General features: G+C 44.0%; 1 protein-coding gene across 1 annotated transcript in view; it reads right to left on the bottom strand.

Moving 5' to 3' along the window:
• LOC115314665 overlaps positions 1-23,545 on the bottom strand; it is a 29,631-nt gene extending 6,086 nt beyond the window's left edge. Inside the window, exon 1 of the mRNA XM_042293325.1 lies at positions 23,511-23,545. Within this exon, the coding sequence (XP_042149259.1) occupies positions 23,511-23,543 (33 nt within the window). The 5' untranslated portion in view covers positions 23,544-23,545. The remainder of the gene's footprint in view (positions 1-23,510) is intronic.
• Positions 23,546-24,233: the final 688 nt, after the last annotated feature.

Genomic DNA, 24,233 nt, shown 5'->3' with positions numbered 1-24,233 from the left:
CCCGCGAACTTTTGGTCAAACGAGAGGAAAAACAATCGCAACAATAGCATAGCTTCTTGTCATTTTCACGACATATTTTATGACCAGTTCCTCAGGTGATTAGCTAAAGGACCGGTTAGCGCCAAATCTGGTTGGATAAAACTTTTTTTTGTTCCGGTAAGACGAACGAACCCTTTTTATATCTTAAATTATGCAACAAAAGGTCCTTCCAAAATCCTCAACCTCAAGATTTTCGTAGAACTTTACCGTCCCAGAAATTTTGGCGTCAGCATCAACAGGCTGAGAAGTACTGTTGAAACGGGGTGACCGGTAGTCCGTCGACAACCAAGAGACGGCTTGTGTTTGCAAGCAGTTATAGGGTCTATTGGCGACGTGCGCGATCGAAAGCGTCGCTGTGGTCGGCATTCCAGGATTGGCCGAATGCTGACTATGACGTCAGCAAAGGTTTTCCCGTTGACAGAAATAAAAGGCATGTGAGAACTTTAATTTTGACGGTGTTGGCAGTGTTGCTTTGAGAGCGCAATGATTTCAAGCCTCCGCCATGCTTATTGCAAACACCATCAAATTTGCTGTCCGCAAGGTAATGACGTCACGAAAGGAAACCATAGAGGGCGCCACTAGAACATCTCCCCGCTAATAGCTTCTGGATGTCTGAGAAATGCAGGGCGTGTCTCCAGAGTATCTCATTATCGCTCCACAGCGAAACAGATTACCAGGTGAGCCGATACGAACACCGAACAGCCAATCACGAGGCAGTAAATGTGAGTGTTATGTTATTAGCCCTGCGTTTCGTACACTCTAAAAAATGTCTGTGCGTCTACTTTCACGCACACGACACGGAGAGCAAATCGCCGCAACTTACGGAGGCAGCTCAGCGAATGACGATGCGGAAACATCTGTTTGGACAAAACACGCAGACTGAGTTGTGATATTACGCAATGCAAAACGTCACGCTTGCATTGCTTAATGTCACAACTCAGACTGCGTTTTTTGGTCTAAACATATGTTTTGCCATCGTCATTCGCTGAGCTTCCTCCGTAAGTTGCGGCGATTGGCTCTCCGAGTTGTGTGCGTGAAAGTAGACGCACAGACATTTTTTAGAGTGTAGGCAATTGGTGAACGTAGTGACCATCAGCCTAAAAAAAAAGAAAAAGGCAGGGCTTGGCTCACCATGTCAAGGCTTCGTGACTGCTTTGTCGCCGCTTTTATCCGCTCATATTACAATATCATTGGCTGGTTTGCAGCGAGAATAATATAATCGCGGTGGAGCTGACAGTGACTACACTCTCTAACAAGATTAAGGAGACCCTAAAATAAGAAAAAAAGTTTTTTTAGGCAGTTTGGTCGGGACACGCGTGCCAAAGAATTAATTTTACGCGATTTTTTTTTTATTGGAGCGAAATTGACGGCGCGAGACGGGACTTAAACTGGTTCAGACAGTAGCGTTTGACTGCGTTCGACTGCGTTTGGACTGCGAGAAACCAGGACATCCCTGCTGCTTATATCGCGTGCCAAGATGATTCCTTGATTTGGATTCCACGCTTCATACGAAGCACAGATGTGCCGGTGACTCGCTTTCGCTTCTCGACGCACCGCAGTCAAACGCACTCAAACGCAAGTGTCTGAACCGGCCTTTAGTCGGCAGTCACCTCCTTTCCTTTTGTTCTTTCTATCGTCATTCCGGGCTCGTGGAAGAGAGGTGAATCGACATGGCCATCACGTTGAGGTCGAGAGAGCGAAGGACCATTTCGTGATGTCAAGGACTTCGCGCACAAAATTTAAAATAAATCACGCACCGTCGATATTGCTCTAAACAAATTTTTTAAGAAATTCGAGGTGTCGCTTACTCTTTTTACGCTTCCGACTTCGGGACTCGTTCTTCGATGTTCGTATCGATAGAGACCCGTATTTAATTGGCCGCGCAGCCATAATGAGAAGCTCACGAGCACTCACAGGGATTCTGAGATCGTCTATTTATTGTGATAACTGAACCTATGAACTCTAAACGTCATAAAAAATCAAAAAGAAATCTCGAAAATACTTTTAAGGGTGGCCGATTTGTCTATAAATATATATTTGAAGATGGTGACGCGCCACTCTTTTTGCGCCTAGGAGCAGGCACCAGGGGGCCGCCGTCAGGCGTCATTTTGAAACCGTAATTGCTGCATTGCGTTCCTATGCACTCAAAGGTGTGATGTTCTTGCCGAAGTATACGGTACAACGCGCCTAAAAAGAGCAATCATGGTAATGTTCGCAATCCCCATGCGATCAACTATTTTCATCGGTAAAAAATTAACAAATTTTCAAGAACCCGGGGATGTCCCCCACCCCCCTCGCCCCCCCCCCCCCCACACACACACACACAGAAATAGAAAATAGTGTCCGACTATTTCTATTGTGAATTTACTCCAAGATCTTGCCATTTAGGAGTGGTCATTTTTATCGAAGAATACCCAGCAAGCAATATTCCATCAAAAACATGTTCCACAAAAGCACGTGCGGGCCTTTTTTGTTTCCCTTGCTGTCTACAGTAATGTTTGGTTATACTCTTATAAAAATATCAATGAGTTTCAATTGAGTTTGTAATGTACTCTTGTGAAATGCATTAGAAATTTAACTGACTCATTCATAGTTTTTGAAAAGATAACATATTCACGTTACTTCAGGTATTCATAAATTCACATAAATTTTAAATAAAATCGCGGTATAGATCTTTAACGTTTTTATCATGTCTGAAACGCTATACTTCATTTCAGCTTACGTCCAAGCGCGGCCGATATTAAGAGCCGAAGTGTCAATCAAACAGCCAAAGAGGGACAACGTCATGGCGTACTCTCTCCAGTTGATAGGGCCAGCCGGTATGCGCCGTCTCTCTGTGCGTGCTCCTCTGCCGGCTAGTCCTATCAAGCGCAGAGAGCACGCCATGACGTTTCGCTTTTTGCGCTGTTTGATTGGCCCTTCGGCTCATAACATCGTCCGCGCTCGGATATAAGGTGAAACGAAGTATAGTGCAACATTTAGGCGGAAACTCAACGTTGAACGATTGAACGATGCGTGGTGTTTTTGTTTTTTACTTTCATGGTTAAAAAAGAAGGATTGAAGTTTTTGTTTGTAGTTTGTAGTGTGCATAAAATCTTTCGTTTGTACTTCTGTTGTTACAACTTAACGTTCCTGTTCCTCATTACGTCTCTGCTGTAGATATTACACAGAGAAAAACTGCAATAAGCTCCCCAAAGTCAATCAGTAATGAAAGCCATTTCCATGCATGTATTTAAAGGCTCTCGTGTGGCGGCAAACAAATGAGATTCGGGGCAAATGTTCCTCCGTGAAAAAGACAAAACAAAAAAAAAATCACTCTCTTGGAATGTTTCAGAGGCATAACTCGATCAAGTGCCACTTTTTTTTTTTTTTTACAAAACATCGTGACGTTATTTTGTTTCTAAATGATCTGAACCTTTGCAATATTCGAGTTGTTTCAGTTGGCCTAGTCAACATCACCTAATATAATCAAGGCCTGCGAACGACCTCCTCTTTCTGCGTGAAACGTCATGACGGTCGGATGGCGCCAACTCGGCACTTGAACCCGAGTTCTATGCCGAGCGTCGTTCGACTTGTTGATTTGACACGAGGCTCGGCCGAACGCTCTCACAGCACTCGCTTCCTACCAGCCTATTCCTCCTTCGATCTTATTCTGAGGAGGTGAAAGGTCTAGTGAACAGGCTTTTATTATTAAGGGTGGTGATGGTATAACTCAATAGGTACAAGTTTTCTTTAATTGTGACATTAGAACCACTACGATATTTATAAATGTTTTGTCCCTCGTAGCTCTATTCACGCCATGCATTGGCATCACATCAGTGACAATTGTAGTGTCCTGGCTGCTGAGTCTCTACCTTGTGTAATATACATATTGCAAGGACAAGTGACATACAAAACAGCGCATAAAAAATCGAGGAAAGAGTAAAGGAACAAGCACGTCACACAAGCGCTGTCTCGCATCTGAATTTATATGTATAAATTCAGCGGCGAGTCAGCGCTTGTGTGTCGTGCATGTTCTTTTTCTCTGTCTTAGTCATTTTGAGCGCTGTTCTCTTCACTACATTTCGTCATACCAAATGGCCCCGCTTACCGCGCTTCCGCAAGGAGAAGAACATGCACCAGAATAGTTCAATGGCGTCACGTCTAGGTCATGGTACGGAAGCCTAGAGCTCCAGACAGGAGACGGGTCGATCTTACGAGAGAGGCACACTCGCGTCACTGGAGAATTAAGTTGGTCCCTAAGATTGTGTTTTTATGGACGCTGACTAAATCTGTACGGCCTAAGGAACCTAAAAAAACTAGAGATTACAACCATGCGTCGCCTTTTTGGTATTGAAACTAAAGTGCAGCTAAGGTAGCGCAATTTCCTTCCCGGTATTCAAGGAAGACACTAACATACGCTAACATACATATAACCAAAACAAGCCAAGGCAATTGGCTGGTCGGTCTTTTTTGCCATGGAAATTACCATTTTGATGTTTTTAGGATAAAAGCTTCAAAAGGAAAACGTTCCTAGAAAGTAACGCGTTCGTCACCAATAAAGCGCTCCTCGCCAAGAATGCGTTCCTCGGCAATAAGGCGTGCTTGGCACTGTGTATGAAATCAGCATATCGGTCGCGCTTATCTTCACATAGCACATAAAACGCTATAATAACCTTGCGCATTTCAAGACAGGAAATTTCTTCTTTATTGCTGCCTGGCACCGACGCCGGATGTAGTGGCGGCGCGATGTGCGCTTGTGTCGCCGATTTGTAGATTAAAAATCACAGCATAAAAGATTTTCTTTTTTTTCTTAAAAACAAGTTTTTATTGAGAAATGTGATCGACTTAGAAGGCATGGAAAGAGAAGCGAGAAACTCTTCATTTCATGAAACAAAATGACAGCCATACGGCAGCTCGGCGTTATCTTTTTAAGAATCCAGTGACATTAATTAAAACGAAATCCAAAACATCACGACCAGCCCTTTGTCTGAGACACGTTAAAGTAAATACACGTATCGCGATGTTAAATCGTGCTTTTTAAGAACAAAAGAAAAAGGGTCATCAATGTTAATAGCTTTAAAGTTTTGAACATTTTAGGGCTTATTGAATAGGTTATCACCATAACATGTCGAACACATAGTCCACCTTATCGCCCCTTTAAGACACCCTGCTTCCTTTAGTGGACCAGTTGTAACAGGAGCGAGAATCTTCTTTTTTTTAAATTTTAAGCTGATTCTTGCGACTTCCATTTTTTTTTTATGAGCGAGTATTTTCGTCCTATGAGATATTTTTTATTTGTTCAAGATTCTACATTTGGGCTGTATTTTAGTGAAAACTTTGCACTCACGCACGAAGAGTGAGAAAGGCCTGGAAGCCACAGACCTTTTTCAGCGTGCTACTTTATCCACCGGAGTCCTTCAGATTGCGTACGTCAGCTGACTAATTCGTGGCTTTTGAAGCAAGTGCAAGTTGTGGATTGTTTCGAACATGATATAGCATATGATTGCAGTAGCTACACACAGAATACACTGCAAAAGGGAGAACCATGGACGTGATATCACCGTACAGTACAAATGGCCATTTCTACGCTTCTTGCCGAAAAAAAAAAAAACAAGTTCGGTGACGCGAAATACACGCCGCCGAGGGTACGCGCTTGTGGCAAGCTCGTTCACATTGACGTCTAACGTTACTTTGTTGCAAGCCATGCGTAGCCGGCGGAAGGTTGAGAATGCGGTACAAGCTCCACCTCCACCTCGAGCACGATGCCTTCTGCCAGACCTTCGCTGAGCATGCCTCGATGATATCATCGAAGGTAGAAATCTCAGCAGTTGAGGAGGGTTTATGTGCTTCCTTCCTCACCTACTACCAACTACAACAATGCAGAGAACCGTCTAGAAGTGGGATTGGTAACCGAGTGTGTTAGTGCACCGCGCCTCGGAGCACATGGAACGAAAGCTCGAGCTCTTCCAAAACTTAATCATTAGTGGATCCACACAATACCGAGTAGGCCTCATCAGCGTCGGCGCACATCCATCTTGCATCGTTTCAGAAGGAGCGCGAAGCTAGCACATGGAAACCTCGAGACGCATACATGTATGCCACTTTGCGGCGACTTTTGCCAAGCGCCGGCCTGTATGCTGCTTTGAGCGGGTTGGGAATCTACAAAGAATTACCTGATGCGAGGCTTTCTTCCTTGCTTGGTGCAGGGATGGGGGTCGAGCCAGTACGTGGTACTGGCTCGACCCCCACCCCTGACCGGTTCAACCTTAATCTGCAACGTACCAGTGTGCGGTCATATACTTTTCTCTGTCATTCCCTGTCAAATGTCTTGGGAGTGACGCTTGGCCTTAGCCGATTGAGTTCCAAAACAAAACGCACGAAGGTTCATACGAAGCTGAGTAGTCAATTTTGTAAATATTTCTAGAGAATTTGTTGGTCCTTACTTCAACGCTGTTGTTCCTAAAAAAAAAAAGAAAAACGCTAGACTCGGTAGATGTAAAAAGTAAAAACAGCAAATGATTGGCTAGTAATGCCCAGTTTTTTTCTTTATTTTACTCGCTTTGGGCGTAATATCAGGCCAACTGTGAATTAATAACTTGGATTTGGTATAGTTGTAACTCGATAAAAAAACTAAACTTTTGCCGTTTTCGAGATCGTTTTGTTAAAATATATGCTTCTGTATAACGGTAATATTAGTGTTTTAGCCTGTATTTCAGGTATGTTTTATGTATGCATCACCCTTATACCTTTAGAAGAAAAGCTTTCTCCAATATTAAAGCGTAAATTAGTGGAAACCGGCAATTTGGCTACAATTCAACTGCAAATTTTGCCTCGAGGTGCTTCGAGTGAAATATATAACAGACCATTGAAACAAGAGTACGCCTTGATAAATTGTTAAATACAAACTTTAATCAAAGAAACCTCTTTAAACACCACACCCACCCCAAAAGGTTATCTTTCCGTTGGTCCGTGCATTTTCCACTACATTTAGGGCGAAAGGTAGCGTTACGTGATGTCACTTGAGGATAGAACACGTAGACAAGAAAAATCAGCACCAACAAACCATTGAAGTACAGGTGGGAATCTTTGTACGCGAGAAGCTCCACCATCTCGAGATCGACACCGAAAAATGGTGCACTCAACCCAGGAAGTGATTGCTGTTAGGATTTCAATATCCACGTAACAAACGAGACTGACACTCATATCGGTGTACGCCAGACTAGCCAACCCTATTGAAAGAACCAGCTTAAGCCGGTGCCAGCTTCAAGCTCGGTTATTGCTCCAGCACGCCCAGTTTGGCATGCTGGTCATACTGGTTGATCTGGCCCCCAGCTTCAAGCTGGGTTATTGCCCCAGAATTCCCAGTTTGACATGCTGGTCATGCCTTTGGACTTCCCTACCAGTTTAACCGGTTTGAATTAATGCACAGGGTAAACAAGGCAAGTTCTTCAGAAAAGCGAACTCGGCATTCGATTTATTATTTTCGTATTCGAGGCCTGCTCACAAGAGATCAGATGCTACACATCCTCGGCGCTGACACAGAACATTCCCGACGCACAGGCAGTAGTTTTCGGTGCAAAACAAACAATTTTATCAAAACTAGATTGCTTATCTCTCAATAAGAAAAATACTAAGCACACGCTAAAAACAGGCAAGAACAATAAAAATGCTAATCGGATAAGAGAAGCGAACCTGTTTTCCGCCAGTGTTTGGGCCAAAGCAGCCTCTTGCGTAGTGGGTAGAGGCGAGGAAATTGATGTGGCTTGGATTATATTGACGATGCTCCTAGGCACCACCGTCATTCACGAGCACGCACACGTTCGAAGACACGAAGCGACGCCTCAGTTGGGGCGTCTGACTTGTTCCCGCGCTGAACGGACTGCCGCTCGCTGTCTCCTGAAATCCCGCGACGCTTGCACCGCCGTTCAAGTAGTCTCCAAACAACGCGCGCACAGTCGTCCCTTCGAAAATCTGCCACAGATAGCCAAACGTCTCTCACATTTTTCCAAGATAGCCAAACACCTCTCAAATTCAAACTATTCCCTTTTCTCGCACGCTAAGGAAGCTCGCAGCGCACTGAAGAGCCCGGTTGCCACCGAAAACGAGAGGACAAAGGACAGGACGTGGCCTCGTCCCCGCCCCAGCCGACCTTGGCGTGCGTGCTCCCAGCAAAGACCAGCATGACCAGCTCGAACCAGCTTAGGCCAGATTCAGAACCATCTCGAACCAGCTTGACAAGCTTGAACCAGCTTCAGTACTAGCTCGAACCAGCTTAGATACCAGCTTGCCCAACTGCAGTGCCGGCTCGAACTAGCATAACCAGCTTGACAAGCTTGACCCAGCTTTAGTATCAGCTCGAACCAGCTCAAATACCAGCTTACCCAGCAGCAGTGCCAGCTCGAACCAGCTTGTACCAGCTTAACCAGCTTGAACTAGCTTGATTACCACGTAGACCAGCTCGAACCAGCTTAAAAACCAGCCAAACCAGCTTGACAAGCTTGATTTTCTTTATGTTTTTTTTCAATAGGGAAGGCATACGACTTTACATGAATCTTTCACATTAGAGAAATATACCCGGAAGACCACATTATCCTCAGGGGAAACCTCAGTACTTAACTGGAAGACTGGGCCTCGGTCAGAGAAGCGATATGAAGATGGAACCTCGTGGGTGACGCACCCAGGCCCACGAAATACAAGTTCAGAAAGCAACAAGGCTCCATTATCTACGTTTTCCTAGTATCTGTAAAGGCAGCAGACAACTTATAACGGAGTATCCTGGATGATGCTTGGGACAGTGACCAGATCCCGATGGTCATCGAACTAGAGGGCGGCGGAGCAGCCGTTAAGACAGATAAAGCAACCCAACACCATCATATATCAGAAGTTCATAGAACACCTCGAAGTGCAAGGGGAAGACTAAAAGCCCGACAACATCTCGACCAGGCTCACCATTGCAACCAGGGTGGCCACGGACACCGGGAAGATATCTGAAGACTGCCATCCACCGGACAAGCATGCGTTGCCGCTGTGGGAAAAGCGCAGTGAGGCGCTGACAAAATACGAAGAAAGGACTTAACGAGGTGAACTGCATCACGAACGAAGCCTAAACTTACGCGAATAAGATAGGCTCCCAAAAGTGAATGGACTAATACGAGTCTTTCGATAAGAACACCAACATGGGAGGCAATGTGGAGAACCTTCAACTACATGTTCGGTAACAAAACGGGGGATGTCTGGTCCCGGTTATATTGCTCTCCTTTAGAAGGAGCAGACAGAAGATAACGTGAACAATATCTGATACACCTTCTTCACGCAATTCAAAGACAAACCTACGACATACACCTACAAGACAGATACCCCCATAGACGCTGCTTGTAATCCTGAAGCATTTCACCGAGTGGCCATCGAGCAGTGCCAAACCAAGAGTGCGCCGGGCGGAGGTAGGGCGATCGTTCCCATGCTCCGCACGCACCGGCCGCTAACCGAAGAGCAATATTGAAATGGTTGAACTAGATCTGGAAGTCGGACGAAATGCCGGACGAATGGCGGATGGCTATCGTCACACTCATTCCCAACCCCGGCAAACCATCCACCGACCCGAAGAAGTTTTGACCTATATCACTCCTGTCCATTATGGAAAAACTTATAGAAAGAATGGTGGTGGCGAGAATTCAACACAACGCTAAAGGAAATGGCTTCTTCAATCCACAGCGGACAGGCTTCAGAGCGAACCTAAGCACTCACGATAGCCTGCTGATGGTCTGAAAACATTAGGTAGACAAGAAACGAACAAGGAAACAGGTGAGAATTATCTTGACGGTCGATATGAAAAGAGCCATTCGACAGCATATCTCCCGAAACAATATCCGCAAAATGGAGGACCGCAGCCGGACGTGGAGGCAACGGAACTTCGTCTAGACCTTTCTCGCATAAAGTACAAGATCAAGGCAGGCTACGTCAGCGACAACAAGGAGGGCCAGGAGCAGGAAAACCACATTGGCGTTCTACAAGGGGCGGCTCTATCACCCACGCTTTTCAATATTATGGTGCGGCCACTCCTGTGGAAGCTGCTCAAGATACCGGATATGAAAGCAACCACCTACGAAGAAGACACTGCGCTATAGACATGCAAAGGCGACAAGCACTACCGGAGAAGTCTTTTTTCTAGGCACCGAACTTCTTCAGTGCTCTTTTGGGCCAGGCGGGTGACAACACGCGCTTCGCGTGGACAAAAAACGGCAAAGTGTTCGTACGAAAAACAGAAACATCCCGCGCAATCCAAATTACTTGTGAAACCGACCTGGCGAAAATGAGTGACACAGCTGCAGGCCCTAACGAGGCTTAGTCCGCATTTTCTGCATGCTTATCTGTTTCTTTTTTTGATGGCTGCACTTATAGATATCGCGCGCCCTCGTAGCAGTGATTGTTTAGCCTTTCTGCATTGTAATGCACAGTCTGCACGAAATAAGGATGATGAACTGACCATGTTTCTTGGTGAATTTCGCTTTAAGTTTCAAGTTATTATGATTACCGAAACATGGTACTCATGCGAAGGCGATGTACTAAGCCTACCTGGATACAAGAGTTTTTTCTTAAACAGACATGATCGACGTGGTGGTGGTGTGCTGCAGTTTGTGTCTGAGCAATTGTCATGCAGCCTGCTATCAGATTTTTCAGAAATTAACATAGATTATGAAGCTCTGACACTTCAATACAAAACATATGTATTTGCTGTCATCTATCGCCCTCCTAACGGAAATCTAAAATTTTTTTTTTGATTTTCTGAATAGGTTGTTAGACTTTGTGAGTACAAATGGTTTGCGCGTTATTATAGGCGGCGACTGCAACATAAATCTATTGCAGAATACGGCAGCCACACGTGAATTTCAGGTACTTATTGAATCCTTCTCCTGTAGGAATGTTATATCTGAGCCCACGCGAATTAGCTGTCACTCTGAAAGCCTTCTGGACTTGTTTTTGACAAATAACATGAATGACGATGTAACGTCGGGTAGGGTTATAACATGTCTAAGTGATCATTTTCCAATTTACATGTCTTTTAAAGATAGTGAATTTTTCAAGGGAAAGGCACGACATACTGAGTCGTATATAATGCGAGAAATTAATGCCAAAACTTTGGAAATTTTTCGAGGTGAAATCACAAACATAGACTGGAGTATAGTGCTTGAATCTACAAATGCTGAGGAAGCTTATGAACATTTCATAGCCATCATTAAGCAGGTTTATTATACTTGCTTTAAACTAAAGGAAGTAAGGAAATCTAAAAAATTACGGAAGCCTTGGATGTCAGATGATTGCTTTAGAATGGTCAAGAAAAGAGATGTTTTATATTCGAAATTTGTCAAAACGAGAAACTTGAATGATCTTTCCAAATTCAAAAAATATAGAAATTTTGTGACGAAAGTTTTGCGTAGCGCTAAAAAGGCATATTACGAGAATGTATTCTCAAGTACTCAGAGTGAGGTGGTGTGGAGCGAAATCAACAAACTTTTAAACTGTGGTTTTCACCATAATGAAGAACTACGCTTAACAGTAAATAATAAAACAGTAGTGGGCAATGAGCTTGCAGATGCGTTTAACAAATATTTTACGAACTTAGTCTCAGTGGTGTCTGGAACTGATAGCAGTGGAGTAAAACGATTTCTAGGAACGCCTAACTCAAATACGGCATTTTTTGCGCCGACAACCTGTGAGGAAATCTGCTCTACTTTTATGACACTCAAAAATAGCAAGGCCCGTGACATTGATGATTTAGAAATTAAACCTATAAAGTTTGTATTAGACATCTTAGCGCCTGTGCTTTGTTATATTTTCAACACTTGTTTACTCACGGGGACTTTTCCAGAAAGCATGCAGCGCGCTAGAGTGAGTGTCTTGTTTAAATCTGGCGATAAAAATGATTTTTCGAATTATCGTCCGGTTTCAGTACTGCCTGTTATTTCGAAGGGTTTAGAAAAGATTATATGCAAAAGAGTCTCTTCCTTCTGCGACAAGCACTCAATACTTACGGAGCGGCAATTCGGTTTCCGTCGAGGCATGTCGACTGAATTAGCTTTACTGACACAAAAAGAATTCATACTAAACGGATTTGAGAACAATAAATTGACATTAGGTATTTTTATTGATTTCTCAAAAGCATTTGATAGAGTTAATCACGTAATACTATCCACTAAACTAGATCATTACGGTTTCCGAGGAATCCCTGGCGACCTTCTAAAATCATACTTAACCCATAGAAAACAATGTGTTGTAATTAACGAAAAACGCTCTCCTCTTCTAAGTGTCCATTCGGGAGTCCCACAAGGAAGTGTATTGGGACCAGTGTTGTTTAATATTTACATCAACGATATAATAAATTCCATTGAGTGCACAAATTGCTTAATTTACGCAGATGATACCAGTCTTTTTTTCCAGTCAAATAACATTAATGATCTCGTTAGTATAATAAACTGCTTGAGTGGACAAGGGTAAACGTCTTAGAAATTAATGTTTCAAAAACAAAAGCCGTACTATTTGCGCCAGTGCAAAAATTAATAACTCGCGATATTAATATACAGCTTGGATCAGAAATGATAAAAGTTACAAATGAAGTCAAAACACTGGGAATAACTTTTAATCAACATTTAAGCTGGAATGCACACGTGGACCGTGTTGCTGGGACCTTGGCAAAGGCTTGCGGTATACTTTGTAGATTCAGACAAATACTAACAACTAAAGTCAAGCTAATGCTCTACAACTCTCTTTTTGCATCCCATATAAACTACTGCAACCTTGTCTGGGGAGTGACGTCGCAAGCTAACAAAACTAAGTTGCATTTATTACAAAAAAAAGCTATTCGTCATATAGTAAATGCCCCATACGATGCCCACACAAAAGAATTATTTGCTTCACTCAATGTGCTTCCCTTCCAGCACTTATACAATTTTAATCTAATAATGAAATATAAACTTAGCATTAAAAATAACAATTCCACTTTTATCAAGTTGTGTAACCTTAAAAGGCCTCATGATGCATCGTATAATATTAGAAAAAAGGATTCCTGGCTCGTACCCTTTTCCCGTACTAATCATGGGTTAGACAGGCTGCAACACCGCATGCCTAGTTGTCTAAACTCTTTAGAGAAAAGGAACCTTGATATACACACCATTTGTAAAAAAACATTGAAAGAACACTTTTTCACACAGTGAATAATTGTGTAAAAATTTTGTTGTATTTGCTTTATATCTTTCCTGTATAGAACTGTCGGAAGACATGTTTTAGTGTGCACGATGTCAGTATTAGTTTATATTTGATGTAAATTGATTACATGTATATTTTTCATAGTTTGAATTTCTGTGTATATGTCTTGTCAATTTTAAACTGTCGGTTTGGTTGTTTCTTATGCCAAGGTAGGGGCAGGAACCCCGTCAAGCTACTCTATTGTAGCTTTTTGTTCCTGCCCTGGCATTTTTTGTTCGACAAGGAATGTCAAATAAAGAATTTGAATTTGAATTTGAATTTGAACACTACCCAGACTAGAGGGAAGTTCATATAAAGTGTGGCAGACCTGAGCGAAGTAAACCGGAGCCTCCACACATTGTGTTCTAGACGCTCGCCGGATCAAAATTCCACCGTATCTATCCATTCCGTGTGTGCTTTTGTGAAGACGTATACATCCTTCGTGGCTTCTAAATGGTGTCCCAAACATTTTCTTCGCTATGTGAAGAACCGCCGGTGGCCATTCGTTGTAACACCTGATACCTGCAGAAATACTCCCTACCCTCGGTCTAATTTCAAGAAAAACTTCTGCCAATGTGCAGAAGGCTTCTGTATCTACCTGGAACGTCCGGAAAGTATAATCAAGGTCAGGAAGTAGCTCAAAGATGTTTTGTTCAATCCTATAAAAGGGACTCGGAACTACCAGTGTCTGCTAAGACCGATAAAGCCTTGGCAGCCGTTCGTGAGAGCCCGTAGACGACTGCAAGCGAAATGGAGACAAGAATATTACGTGAAAAACAAACCATCCAGGCAGAAGACGTCACGTCTTTTATCGGGAAGTTTTTCAAGCCCAACTCAGTCTCTTGGTGCCTCCCAGGTAAAAAAGGGTTGCTGCGCAGCCGCCAAAACCGGCTACTTTTGATGAGCCTAAAGGAAAGTGCTTCACCAAAAATGGAAGAAAGACTCGAACCTAAAATATGTTTCAACTTTTGCCAGCATACTCCCTCCAAACTTATTTTAGCCGCGGCAAGTGGTAGGCACACTGTTTGCTTGTGGATGCAGCAGCTTGAAGGTGACGATACAGGCTAGTGGACTCGTCATACCACTGAAGAATGGACTACTTCGATAAACTCCTGCGGACAACACTGTGCACGTTGCACTCTGGGAACTAGTTGGCCAGGGAGGAGAGTGGCATGGTTTCGGTTTCCATCGACACGTCGACAAGAGAATATACACGGAGCGTTTCTCATGTTTCCTGGTCCCAAGAGCGTTATTTTTGGTCTCTAAATTAACCCAAATGGCCAGACCTCGAAGCTTTAGTACAAGCCCGAGACGTGTGGCTTGTCTTAACACAGGCTTGTTGTATGTTTGTACTCGAGATTTTCAGTTAGCGTTTCGAGGTGTATGAATGAGCCAGTGCTGTAAATCCCGACGCTGGGAAGCTCGGGGACCTTACTTGTGTACGAGTCAACAAGCTGTAAGAACCAGTAAGTATCCACACATCGAGCTCGCACCTTTACATTAGTGTTGCTGGTCAGGACGTTTGTTTGTTTGGTGCGTCTATAGACGAAATATAACTTTTTGCAATTACCGTTTTTCTTAATACGCCTGGCATGCAAGGTAAAACTCGAAGGCGCCATTGGAAAGCTCAAATCGAACACACGTATATCTCTGATCTGTATTGGCTCGCAGCACTGTAAGAAGTCCTGACCCGCTTGCATTCCAGTAATATTAAAATCGTGTTTGCGCATAATGTTATCGAGCAATCATATAGGCACATTCGCACATGCGAACCGTTATAAGAAAACAAAAGTAGAGCACTTGAGTGAAGAATGTCGCACTGTTCGCCGGAAATGCGCCAGACGGGCGTGAACGTTCTCTATGCGGTGCGCCAAACGAACGAAATTATTCAAGGCGCATTTGACGGTTTCAAATGTCCATAATATTTTTTACGTGTTTGCTTTCTTCCTGATTGAGTATGCCGAGATAATTTCAGACACACTGCTCACACACAGATCTTGGGCGTTAGTAAAAGCTCGTCCAAAAAGGCTTAGCTAGGAGTAGGAGACGCTTGCTAGGGCCTCCGTCGTAGCTAGCCGATTTCAGCGTTTGCCAAATTTTAATCTCCTATCAACATAAAAGTTGAGTGGGAGATATTTGATGACACGGGGAAGACATCATAGTAACTTTTGTGCAGTAGTGAAGTCAAATTTATTACATTTCCTTAAAAGATCACGTGTCAACGCTGGGCTCAATTTTGATAGTCCTGTGAGGATGCGGCTTGCTTTTAGCCCGATGAAATAACAAGAAGCGGACGTTTCGCAAATGAAATACGTATAAGGCTCAAGGTGACCAAATTTCAGTTGTAGTTCACTGGTACTAGACGGGATTAATGAAATTAAGCTCAAAGATGCACTCGTGGGGTGAGGTAACTAAGCCACCTCTTACTACGTTTGGATACGCACGCACAATGGTCGGTGTTTTGGGAACCAAGGAAAGTGCACCGGTCTTTGTTTTGTATCGCTCGAGAATGAGTGTATTGTACATTCATGAAAAGTCAGATAATCGAAAACGCAAGCAGCGTATTCGGTCACGGCGTGATGACATGAAATGAAGCTATTCAATCGAAACCGAAACTGAGTGGCCAACTAGTTCCCAGAGTGCAGTGCGTGGTATTGCGCCGCGATGGGGCGCTTCGATTTTGTAAGAAGTCTATTATTAGCGACCGCGCTGTGTTAAGTTGATGAAGCGGATTGTATATTTAGAAAATCCGACATCTTCCCCGGCACTGGAAACATAGCGTCCTCGCTTCAAAAAATTCCTGGCATTGACACCTATGAGGTCAACCATGTTACGTTCAGCAGTGGATGAGTGGCGTGCGTTGCAAGCTCAAAAAAACAAATCTGTTCACATCACAAGAATTCGTCGAAAAATTTGCCACCCCCGAAGCGCGACAGGGGAAATGGAGGAATAATGAATTACGGTTTATTTTCATCACCTTTGTGGTAACTTATTACATCGCCAAACTGAGGCTCGTAGCCCATATGAAGCACCCCAGCTTCCACTGCGTGTCAGATGGAACCCGTTGCCTACGTGCTGTGCAGAGAAGTAGGCGAATGGAACGATTCCGCGCGATGTCGCGGATGATAAATTTAAAGAGTATTTTCACGCCAAAATATATTATTACTTCATTTAAACTTTGCAGATCATAATTAATTAAAGCGACTTCTCGTTTGAGTGGGCTGGTATAGTTTTACTTGAAAAACCTCGATGCGAACTTTGCAACTGAAATTTAACCAAAACGCCATTTTCCTGTATGTTCTAATATCAGAGAAAACTTTTCTGCTAAAGATATGAAGGCATTGCATGCATAAAATATGCCTGCAATAAAGTCTACAAACACCTAGTGTTGTCATTCCTAACAGTAAATTTAAACAACACTATCTCGAAAACTGCACAATCTTACTGTTTTATCGAATGAAAACAATAAACAAACATCTATTCATATGAATAAGACCTGATGTTACAGAGGAATCCAAGTAAATTTAAGAAAACAATGGTCATTTCTAGCTAATCATTTGTATTATTTTTTCAATTGTTTACTTGTACTATGTCTAACACTTTTTGTGGAAACTACAAACAGTGCTGACGCAAAGAAAAAATTAAATGCTCCAAGATATTTGCGAAATTACTACTCAGATTTGTGTAAACCACTGTGATCTTTTTTTTCAAAAATATGTGAGTGTCAAGCATCACACCTGGACCATTTGGCAGGGAACGACCCTACCACGTGACACAAGTTGAAAACTCCTGGCTACCAGCGATACTGCACTGAAACCCCCGACGCCTACATATGGTATTCACTGGGCGCCGTAATGAGCGTGGTGTTTAAAGCGCAGGCTCAGAACGAATACATTTTTAATTTCCAAAGTTAACTACTATATTGTATTTCTAAAATGACCGTTACAAAAACGCGTTGAGGAAGCTGACTGCGATCTTGTTCTCAGCAGCGACGGACTCCACTATGGCTCCCAGCAAAAACACAAGTAACTCGATCCTGGGAAAGTAGCACCAAGCTCTCCGTATGACAGCCATTTTGGTTCGTGGCATAAGCAATCTCTCTTTGTCCTCTCTATTATTGGTTAGCTGACCTAACTTCTCAGTCTACAGGTAGCATTATAGAGACGTTTCCTGTATACCGACATATTGCTATCCACACAACAGCGAAAGAAGTGTACATATTCGTACCGCCACCACATGCGATGTCGGTGCTTGGAGGCATTGAGAAATAACTTTCCTCTTTTGAAATAAGCAAGGAGAGCAATTTCATTTTAAGACATCTGCGAATAAAATCATAATAGACCCTTTCACGAATTCAGTGCCAGTCAGTGGCTCAAATATCAGACTGAGGTTGCGTATCCTAATAGAGGTTAAAATCAAGCACCCATTAGTGCACGGCTGACGTACGGAAGTTACGGTGTTCTTCGGTGTAGTCATTTCTCTATTTGTTCCAATTTCGACGGTGTGAAGGAACTACCACTTTGTCATAGCCTCCTATACTCTGTTTCATACTTAGCGTGCAACGCTGTCGAAGCTACTGGCGCGAGCGCGTGGCTTCATCTATGGTTTTGTTTGCGCGAGATCGCGTGCAAATGATCAGCGATATTAAGCCCCACGCTCGCGCCAGTAGCTTTGAAAGCGTTGCACGCTAAGTACGAAACAGATTATATATAATTAAAAGGTTAAAACAGAGCGAAACACGACGGACAGGGTAAAGAAGAACACAGCAGCGCTCTGTCTGTGTCCTCCTTTACTCTGTCCGTCGTTTTTTGCGGCGTTTTAACCATTTAAGTATGTCATACCAACTCGCCCAGGCTTCCAACTTTAGCAACATTTATTCCTATATACTGCCAAAGTCTGGCAGATTGCCACGACAAGCGGCCGCCGAAATAGGAAAGGTGGAGCGGCAGACAACGAATGAGAAGCGAGCCACGTAACTCGCGCCCCCCTGCGGTGAGACGTTGATACACACCTCTCCCGAGCGATCAAGTGTGTTTCGGGTACTCGTCGCTGCAAAAACTGTACGCTGACGTCCAGGTTCCCCGAGATATGGCTCTTCGATGCTCTGTGCCAGTACCACATACAAGACAAGGCCTGCGCATGACGTTTCGCTAGTTGATCCCCGACCAACCCCAAGCGGCAAACAGGTTGAAGCTTGACGAGAGTAGGGGCTGCGTCCCAACTACGCCGCATTCACTCGCGGCAACAGCTGTGTGCGCGACTGCTGAGGGTGAGCTGATAGCGAGCTTCCAGTTCATTTGCAACGTCCATGCAAACACTCCCTCAGCCTGGAGCGCGAGCTAGCACGCGCTCCTGGATTGGAGACGTGCATTTCTAGCGCGCACTCTCGTTCTGCGGAAGAAGGCTTCCAAGCAGCGACATCGAGCTCTCGTGCTTGTAGCGTTGGCTGCATTCTGTGCTTAAGAGTGAACGGAGTATAAACAGCGCCCTCAAAAATGGCCTCCAGTGCCAGGGTCCAGAATCCAGCGAAGGTCTTTGCAGCCCTTCGCACAGCTGTAAGACAATTTCACTCATGCATTTGGCGCTCCACGTGAACGTCTAACTCTATCGTATGATATATCAACAGACACTCGGTGTGAGCATCTGTGTCATTATCTGTTACATAAACCATTAAAGCAGGCGATAAAGTAGATGACGTCGCAGACGACGTAGCAGACGATGGTGTTAATCCGGGCTAGTTCGGTTGCTCAAGAGATCTACTACTGCAGACGTTTAGAGGAGGAAACGCGCAGGCCTTGTCTTCAAGGTGGAATTGCCTGTGCTACCATATCCGCGAGCTCCAAATCTGCGACCGGGCACTCTGTGGCTCCGTGGTCGAACTGCCAGGCTTTGTCAGTATAAAGGAGGCTGACTCTGGTCAAGGCGCTTAGCTAAGTAGAACTATCGTTAAAATTCTTTACATATCTTTGTCATGAGCTGTCTGGTGCGTGTCGAAGCTGAATATTTTAAGGTTTTACATGTCGCCCTCAAAAGCGTAGCTCATGGAAACTTACAACACTCGTTAGGGCGACATCGGACAACAATACAGCAAACTAACGTCTCAGGTACGTTCAGGCTCCACGTCATTGCCCGACTTTAAATTTTTGCTTCACCAGCCATCAAAGGCTGCCATTAGCATGTAAAGGTACACTTCCATGATGATAGTTATGGAAGTTGCCAGAGTGAATTTCGGAAAAGGCTTATTGATAAGTTGATTGCATAGGGCCAATATTCGCGAGGAACGCTTTCAGTACAATGCCGCTCCATACCGATCTTGCCCCGACTATAGTCGGTTGCAAGCTAAGAAAAAACCGGAAATGCCTCTCAGAGGAAAATGTAATCCTACGCCGAGAAACGCCAGCCAATCGTTTTCATAACGTCACGATTCCGTGGACCAATCGCGATCCTTTTCAAAAAAAAAAAAAAAAAAAAAAGCTCAAAATGGCTGCTGGCCTTAGCAACGCGACGCTGGTTTCTCGTGACAATTATTCTGCTTTTTTGCAGCGTGTTTTACGTGCCCGAGGTTACGCCAGGAAGTCCTAATGGTATCGGCTTGCGTTTGCAGCAGTTTTTGCGCGACAACGTGAGAATCCAGCGACGCTATCGCCAACGAAAATTTCGAAGCGGGCGCGAGGCTTAGCACTGCTGAGAGGTATGTTAGACGGTATGTTAGACAGTATCTTGGACTGAAAATGAATTGGGAAGACGGTACATTGGACATGACTTTCTTTCTTTACTGAACAGCTATTTTGTTGACAAAAACGTATTCTAACTTATTTAAATGTCCTGAATGAATTAAGTAAATATTGTGCATTTCGACAAAAACCCCGAGACTGGGGCAAAAAGGGACGGGCAAACACAAAGTCACAAAGTCTCTTTTTGAGACTTTGTGTTTGTCCGTCCCTTTTTGCCCCAGTCTCGGGGTTTTTGTCGAAATGTTTAACCACCACCAGCTCGTTTGCGCCCTTACCTTTTGTTCACTGAATATTGTAGTAGTTTAAGACACGTTTCCTGGAGGAAGAAAGAGCAACGTTGCTAGCGAACTACTTTATCGACGGCGGAGGCACTTCAGATGGGCTCAGTGCGCTTGTGGGTGGAGCTAAAAGATTGTTCTCAGGTTGCATCCGACTATAGTTTAGAACGACTCTTTTGAAGCTCCGAAGATTGAAAATACAAAAATTGGGATTTTCAAAGCAACAAAGCCCGATCAGCCAATCGCATTCCGAGGCTTTGGTTGTCTCTCAATCAGTATCCGTTTGTGATCTGCAAGCAGGCAGGGAAGGCAATGGCGGCACTTTTCAAATACGCAACAGCTTCAGTAAAAAAAAAAAAAAAAAAAAAGCGGCGATGGAGGCCGATTAACTCTCCGCTGTCGAAATACACACAGAACAAAATGATTGCGAACTCCCCCGCATTTTGGTCGTGTATTTAGGATTAGACGTGCTGGGTTTCTGGTGTAATCATCTTCCTCACAGCAGCAAATGTTGAGCCGCAAAAAAACTACCATAAAATCTCCGAAGCGAGTAGAAAACTCACCTGGCCTTTGTGTTCGAGGCGGGCGTGGGCAACAGGAACTATATTTTCCTTCCTGGTTTGTTCCTTGGTGACAACGTAGGTGCGGTTTCCGGATAAATAAAGGTATAGCAGAATGCAGTCGATGATCACAAGGACGACGATGACCACGACGCCGATATTCACAATCACCTCCTTCCTCTTTCTGAGAGCCTGGCGTTCCTCGGCGCTCAACCCGGGCGTCGAGGGCCCCACTGACTGCTGCGACATTTCACTCTCGTCGGACATATTTTCATCCGTCGTAGGCTTCCCCGATTACCGAGAGATGTTCGTCGTGATGGCGGTCGGGAAGGACTCGAATTCAATTGCACGGATGGCACAAAGTCGCGAGCGAGCTCATGGCGCGTGGAAACGCGCGATCTCCAATTCTGCCGTGATACTGTTGCTGACGCATGGGTGCCTCACACGTTACGCAACACCCGATGCACGAAAGACGTTTAGCAAATTCTTACCGTGTTCTTCGCACCGCATTACCGGAGCATTTGGAGCCTGCTTTTAAGCGCGCGTCCCGAGGTTGTGCGGTAGGCAGAACAGAAGGACGGTTCACTAAAAGTCCCTGAAAGCAGATTCAAGGGAAAGGGCCCCTCTAGCCTCAAATGGGGGTCGTTAGTATAATATAAAAAAGACTCGTGGCAAGTAACAAAACCTCGTTTTGGAAGTGTCCAAGAAATTTCTGCTCGCGATTTGGAGAGTGAAGCGTGTAAAACGCCCCTGTAAATTTCCGTATTGCAACTCACTTGATAAACAATCAGTGACGTAACAAGAGGAGGATGTATTCTCCCTGGGCTCTCCTTTCTCCGCCCTCTTCGGTCGCGCTTGTTGTCATCGCGTCGGTCGCGTCGCGCCACTCATATCATCTCGATATCTTATTAGCAGCAACAGCGCGTTAAAAACAGGGACGAAATGAGAGGGCACTTAGACGGACAAACACAGCGATGACTTCCAACCAATTTTACTAGAGGCAAATGTTTTACAAGTGGCATATAGGACTCTTCTAATTTGCAATAGACAAAGCGACGGCCGAGTCATAAACCACATCTGAGCCCACTTGTTTGAAACTTGTTAACTTTAACCGCAGCAGAAAGTTAACCGCATTTCTCTACAAGGGGGAATTTTGGGTCACGTGACCGGCAAAGGAGGGATGGCGGGGAAACATGGCAGTACCCCTCCCAGTGAAGGTCGCTTGCTTTGGAAATAATGTCGTAGTCACTGCACTATCGGGCACGCGTGTCAGCAATAAATAATGCAGGAGGCTTTTGCTTTGGATTACATCACTTAAATCGCAAAGTATGAAAATGATATCGCCACATTTTTATATTGTCTTTCAATTCTGGTCATTCCTAAGCCTAAAAGGACAAGTAGTTGTCGACTTGGCAATGCATATAGAATCCTAGTGAATTGTCTTGAGTCGATGTCTCAGGTATTGATTGCACGCAGAAAGAGAACTCGAACCACTTTTGATTCGAGCCGAAATACGCAATTTTTTTTTTATGAAGAAGGTTTTATGTGCAGTTCAATCATATCGGCCAGTGCCGCTAAATAAGCTACGCTTCAGAATACCAAAGCCTACCAATTGTTTGGCTTGCCGGTCCGGTCATCCGGTATTCCGGTCCATCCTTTTGTTAAAAAAAGGTCTTGATCACCTTCAACCAATAAACAAAAGCAAGCATCCTCAGCATTCAGACAAGGTAGGTGGCACAGGGTGATTACTTGTTGTGTAGTATGTAGTATAGAAATAAACCAGAGAAAAGCAAACGGTGACCTGTGAGCTTAGAAATAATGTGTCACTTGTCTTTTTTTCTGTTTTTGGGGGAATTAAATTATTTACAATCTTTCTTACCTGTGCCACTTATATATAATTGAAAATGGAGGGAACCAGATTTGTGAACATATGAAGAAAAACTATTTTCCTTGTACCGAACGACACTCCAAGTACAACTCTTATCCTACCGTAGAATACCATGCATCCGCCCATTCCACATTAAGCGCCGATATCCAAATTTTTAAGATCTGAGAAAATATGCACAGTACATTTATATGTAAAACTGATGACCAGGCAAGCGCCCATTCCCCATTTTTTTGCGATTATCTCTAAATTTTGAGTGGGCGCTTGCCTGGTATTTTACGGTAATACAGTGGCCTACAATTTAAATAAAGTAGTGTTGTATCCTGCATGCCAAAAATACGCACAAAGGCTTGCCCAGTCTGATGCAGATGGACACTGCCGGAAGCTCCTTGAGTTGAACACTGGAGATGCGTTTTACATTCTAAAAGTAAACAATGAAGCCGCCCCCCCCCCCCCCCCCCCCAGTTCAACTTCAAACCATATAAATATCTGAGCATGTTTCAAAGGCAAGAAAGCACAAGTGGCTAATGTTTCCATGCATTAACAGACAAAATGTAATCATCAGTGGTGAATCTTACAAAAGAACTGCTTGTAGCAGCTTCTTAAGCAAAAACATGGCTTTTGTAGCACCATATTTCATTTAATTTATTTCACACTGCAAACTTAAGGACATGACGTCCCGAAACCAAGACCACACGCAACGAAAACAGCACAACCAAGCACCGGGGCAGGATACCACAAGCATACAATAGTTGCTTGAACGACGGCAAGTTAAAGTATTCAAATAACGAACCTGCAGCAAAAAGATGTCCGAGCGTTCCTTCATGGCTGTGGTAGCGTGCCTCGAATGACTGGCGTGGGATAGCGGCTTCTGTAGAGGCATCGTAGCTGAAGACCAGTGCTGGCAGGCTCCTAATGCTCCCAACTTGAAATCCACCAAGATGGGTCCCAGGAACCACTGTTTTCCCGAGGTTGGCTCGAGAACAATCAATTTCGTGGCGTCCTGTGGTTCGTCCAGCATATGGGCCCCGTCATTGCTGGCGATGCTCATAAGTATAATCTGCAGCAAAAAACTGTGTGAGTGCTTCATCACGGCTGTGGTAGCGTGTCCCCCACATTTGAGCTTTTGGAGCAGGCGATTCAGGTTTATCATATTGTAAAAAGCGATGCAAGTACTATAGAAATTCCCGCAGTTCCTCTCAGTGTCATAAAAAACTATTAAACTGCAATTATGACACCCAATTATTCACAGCAAAAAGATTGCTGCTGGAAAAGGGGAAAGAAAGCAAAAACACAGAACTTTGGCAATGACCTCATTGCCTTTAAAGCTTGATGCAGTAACGAAATCAGTCCCACCTTCGACAACCGCAAAGCAACAAAACTATTTAAACATAGCGAATCAACCACACGTCACAACAAGCATTTTTCCCTAAAATGCAAATAATGGGAGGAAGATTCATACGAGTGTTCCTCAAGTAATCGGTGCCACCGAAACAATGATTGACTCCGCTCTTCC

The sequence above is a fragment of the Ixodes scapularis genome, unplaced genomic scaffold (genome assembly GCF_016920785.2).
Source record: "Ixodes scapularis isolate PalLabHiFi unplaced genomic scaffold, ASM1692078v2 PGA_scaffold4__175_contigs__length_147842914, whole genome shotgun sequence".
NCBI lineage: Eukaryota > Metazoa > Arthropoda > Arachnida > Ixodida > Ixodidae > Ixodes > Ixodes scapularis.
Note: the sequence above shows the minus strand (reverse complement) of the source record. Positions and strands in the feature narration are given on the sequence as shown.